This window comes from Homarus americanus, unplaced genomic scaffold (genome assembly GCF_018991925.1).
Source record: "Homarus americanus isolate GMGI-L3 unplaced genomic scaffold, GMGI_Hamer_2.0 scaffold24523, whole genome shotgun sequence".
NCBI lineage: Eukaryota > Metazoa > Arthropoda > Malacostraca > Decapoda > Nephropidae > Homarus > Homarus americanus.
In genome coordinates, this window is record NW_024744357.1 from 5,095,906 (window position 1) to 5,099,297 (window position 3,392).

Consider the following 3,392-nt stretch of genomic DNA (forward strand, 5'->3'; position numbering starts at 1 on the left):
CGTGACAGGATGCCTCCCGTGGGTGGCGTCGGCGGTGTTGGAGGCAGACGATGTAGATTCTCAACTCCTGGTGACTTTGTTGTTGGTTGAGAGAGTAACTCTAGTGATGAGTTAGCAAGTGTGGAGCAGGGTGAGTCAGACACTCTGGTGGTGGAGACGCTGCTCGCCACGGTGCTCACTGGTAAGGCAGCTTGTGGTGGTCCCGCAGGTGTGTGCTGTGGTGGTCCCGCAGGTGTGTGCTGTGGTGGTCCCAGGTGTGTGCTGTGGTGTGCAGGTGTGTCTTGTGGTGGTCCACCAGGTGTGTGCTGTGGTGGTCCCACAGGTGTGTGCTGTGGTGGTCCCGCAGGGTGTGCTGTGGTGGTCCCGCAGGTGTGTGCTGTGGTGGTCCCGCAGGTGTGTGCTGTGGTGGTCCCGCAGGTGTGTGCTGTGGTGGTCCCGCAGGTGTGTGCTCAACTGTGCAGATTTCTTTTGAAGCGTCACTTTTCATCTCCATCTTACTTCTCTTGCTTCATCTTCCCAGGGTCTACCTTAGCTGCCCTGGGAGGCTCCACCGGCGTCTGCACACCTGAACACGTGGTGCTGGGTGGCTGGGTGTGAGTGGGAGGCTTTTCACTCTTTACACTTTTCACGCTGACATTCGGTAGCGTCTGGGTGTTAGATCTGATGGCGTCTTCAGCAGTCTGCAGCAGGAGTGAGGTGTCGAGGCCGCCCTGGATGACGAAGGCCCAACTCCCACCTGGAAGACGCGTTGGAACCAGCGTCAGCCCCGTCACTTGTGGAGGATTGGAAGACCCACCCTCGGCTGAGATAGTGTCTAAAGCTCTGGTGGTGGCCGCTGCTGGCTGGGATGTGCCTGTAAGAAGGACGTACTGGCACCGTCAGCTGGCACCTGAGCCGTGGAGGAGCTCTTGGTGTCGAGCATCTTAAGGAAACTGTGAAGGTGTTGTAGCAGCCTCGGGCGGATATTGTCACTCTGGCACTCCTGGTTCTGCTTCATGACACTGTCGATGGCACTCATGCACCTCCTGAACCCCAGCCTGTAGTTCTCGTCGTTCTCAGAGCCACGAGTCGTCGGTGTCGTGTCTTGGACGACCTTCAAGGTGGAGTTTGTCGTTCGTGGCATCCTGAGATGACCCGCCGCCGTCAGGAACAGCGACACCCTGGGGGCTCCTACCTTCCTGAGCCACGCTGCCACCTTGTGAAACAGTGTCACTTTGAGATGCAACGTCCCCCTGTGGCCCGGGGCTTCCTGACGAGGCACACACTCTCTGTAGCTCCCCAGCGGCTTGTGAGGGAGGCGTAGTACCGGCGCCCTGGGAGTTGCCACTGGCCGGTGAGGCGGGGTCCACGCTGCCCTGGGAGCTGCTGTGACCCAAAGAGGAGACATCAGCGCCCTTCGAGCTGCTACTGGAGACGTCGCCGCGGCCCTTAAGTCTGAGAGGGTGCTTGACGGTGAGCTCGAGGATGTCGGCCTTCTCCAGCTTGGTCTGTTTACCAAGGGCCTCCGCGTTCACCAGGTGGGCCTCCGTCAGCAGTCTGGCCAGGTCGTTGAGGCTCGTGTTGATCCTCTCCCGCCTCTTCCTCTCCATCAACGGCTTCCTGATCTGTGGACCACAACAATGTGTTACCTTATGACAGGTGGTGTTACCTTATGACAGGTGGTGTTACCTTATGACAGGAGGTGTTACCTTATGACAGGTGGTGTTACCTTATGACAGGTGGTGTTACCTTATGACAGGTGGTGTTACCTCATGACAGGTGGTGTTCTTATGACAGGTGGTGTTACCTCATGACAGGTGGTGTTACCTTATGACAGGTGTTGTGTTACCTTATGACAGGTGGTGCTACCTTATGACAGGTGTTGTGTTACCTTATGACAGGTGTTGTGTGACAGGTACTATGTAACATCAACTGCAAGACACACACACACACACACCCTAGTTATATATCATATTTGTATCACTTATGTTACTTGTATATTATTTGTAAATCAAGAGACCCATTCCCCAATTATGTAACTGTATATTTTCAACCTTCAGGCTGCTATGCTCTTTCAATAAAGTCAATTATTATTATTATTATTATTATTATTATTATTATTATTACTTATATTATTATTATTATTATTATTATTATTATTATTATATTTTATTATTATTATTATTATTACTTATATTATTATTATCAATGTTATTATTATTATATATTATTATACACACACACACACACACACACACACACACACATAGTAACAGAAGCCAGCAGGTACCGACAGCACACCTGGTACCTGGCACCCTAGTAGTGAGAGGGACAGTACATACAGGTAGTTACAGGTACTGACAGGTTATGAGTGACAATGGTAGGTACACGACAGGAATGGACAGGTATATGGTGAGTGACGGGTGATACTAGTCAATGATGTGAGTTTCAATATTATTATTATCATTTTCTTAACATGTAACACATCGACACCAACAATAACAGGTGTGTAAACTATAGTTAATCACAGGTGAATAATGAACAGGTGTTTAATGGAAGTATTTGTCCAACACACACAGAGGTGACCGATGACTCCTGTTGTCTTGGCAAGGTTGTCAAAATCCTTCTTCCGTTGTGTCATATTATCTCACACACCTGGTTGTCCCCATACTGAGACAGGTGTAAGTGTGACTGTCTGATATATTGTAACACTGTACTGAAATGAGTGTCAGTTGATGTATTTGAACTGAAATGCCAACATATGTGTATTCATGTTAGTTGACCTATATGAATATTTACATGGTTTAGAAATAATAATAATAATAATAATAATAATAATAATAATAATAATAATATAATAATAATAATAATAATAATAATAATAACAACAACAATAATAATAATAATAACAATAATAATAATGATAATAATAATAATAATACTAATAATAATAATAATAATAATAATGATAATAATAATAATAATAATAATAATAATAATAATAATAATAATAACTAATAACAATAATAATAAAAACTTGAACATTATCTCACCAAAAAATAATATTATTGGCCAAAACTCACCTTCCTGGTCTCACTAGGAGGGCGTGTCAGCTTAGGTCTAGTCATGTTCCCTGGCTGTAGACCCATGATGCTCCGACGATGACGACGACAACGACCACCACCACCTCCTCACTCTACGAGGCCTCGCAGCCATCTGAGGCACCGCGCCCCCTGACACCCCAACCCCCCCCCCTTGAACGGTTGCCAAATACTTCTTTTTTCTCTCCCTTATTGACCATAGCGTTCGTTATTGAGCAAAAAAAAAATCAAAACAACATTGATCTTTTTGTTAGTTTTTGTTATGTAGATGTATAACGATATAGTTGTTTATGAATAATTTTATGTTATGTA

General features: G+C 45.9%; 1 protein-coding gene across 1 annotated transcript; it reads right to left on the reverse strand.

Moving 5' to 3' along the window:
• Nucleotides 1-387: 387 nt before the first annotated feature.
• LOC121877796 (transcription factor HES-1-like) lies at nt 388-3,183 on the reverse strand. The gene is made up of 2 exons (XM_042383673.1): nt 3,063-3,183; nt 388-1,604 (listed from the first exon to the last, which is right to left on the reverse strand). Exons 1-2 carry the CDS (start codon nt 3,126-3,128, stop codon nt 1,056-1,058), a joined length of 615 nt encoding a protein of 204 aa, XP_042239607.1. The 5' UTR covers nt 3,129-3,183; the 3' UTR covers nt 388-1,055.
• Between the last annotated feature and the right edge of the window lie 209 nt (nt 3,184-3,392).

What these genes read in the sequence shown, in the direction of transcription:
- LOC121877796 (XM_042383673.1), bottom strand. Translation starts at nt 3,128, where the DNA reads ATGGGTCTACAGCCAGGGAACATGACTAGACCTAAGCTGACACGCCCT. An exon ending in CTCCTAGTGAGACCAGGAAG is followed by an intron (nt 1,605 to 3,062) that starts GTGAGTTTTGGC and finishes TGTGGTCCACAG; the next exon opens with ATCAGGAAGCCGTTGATGGA.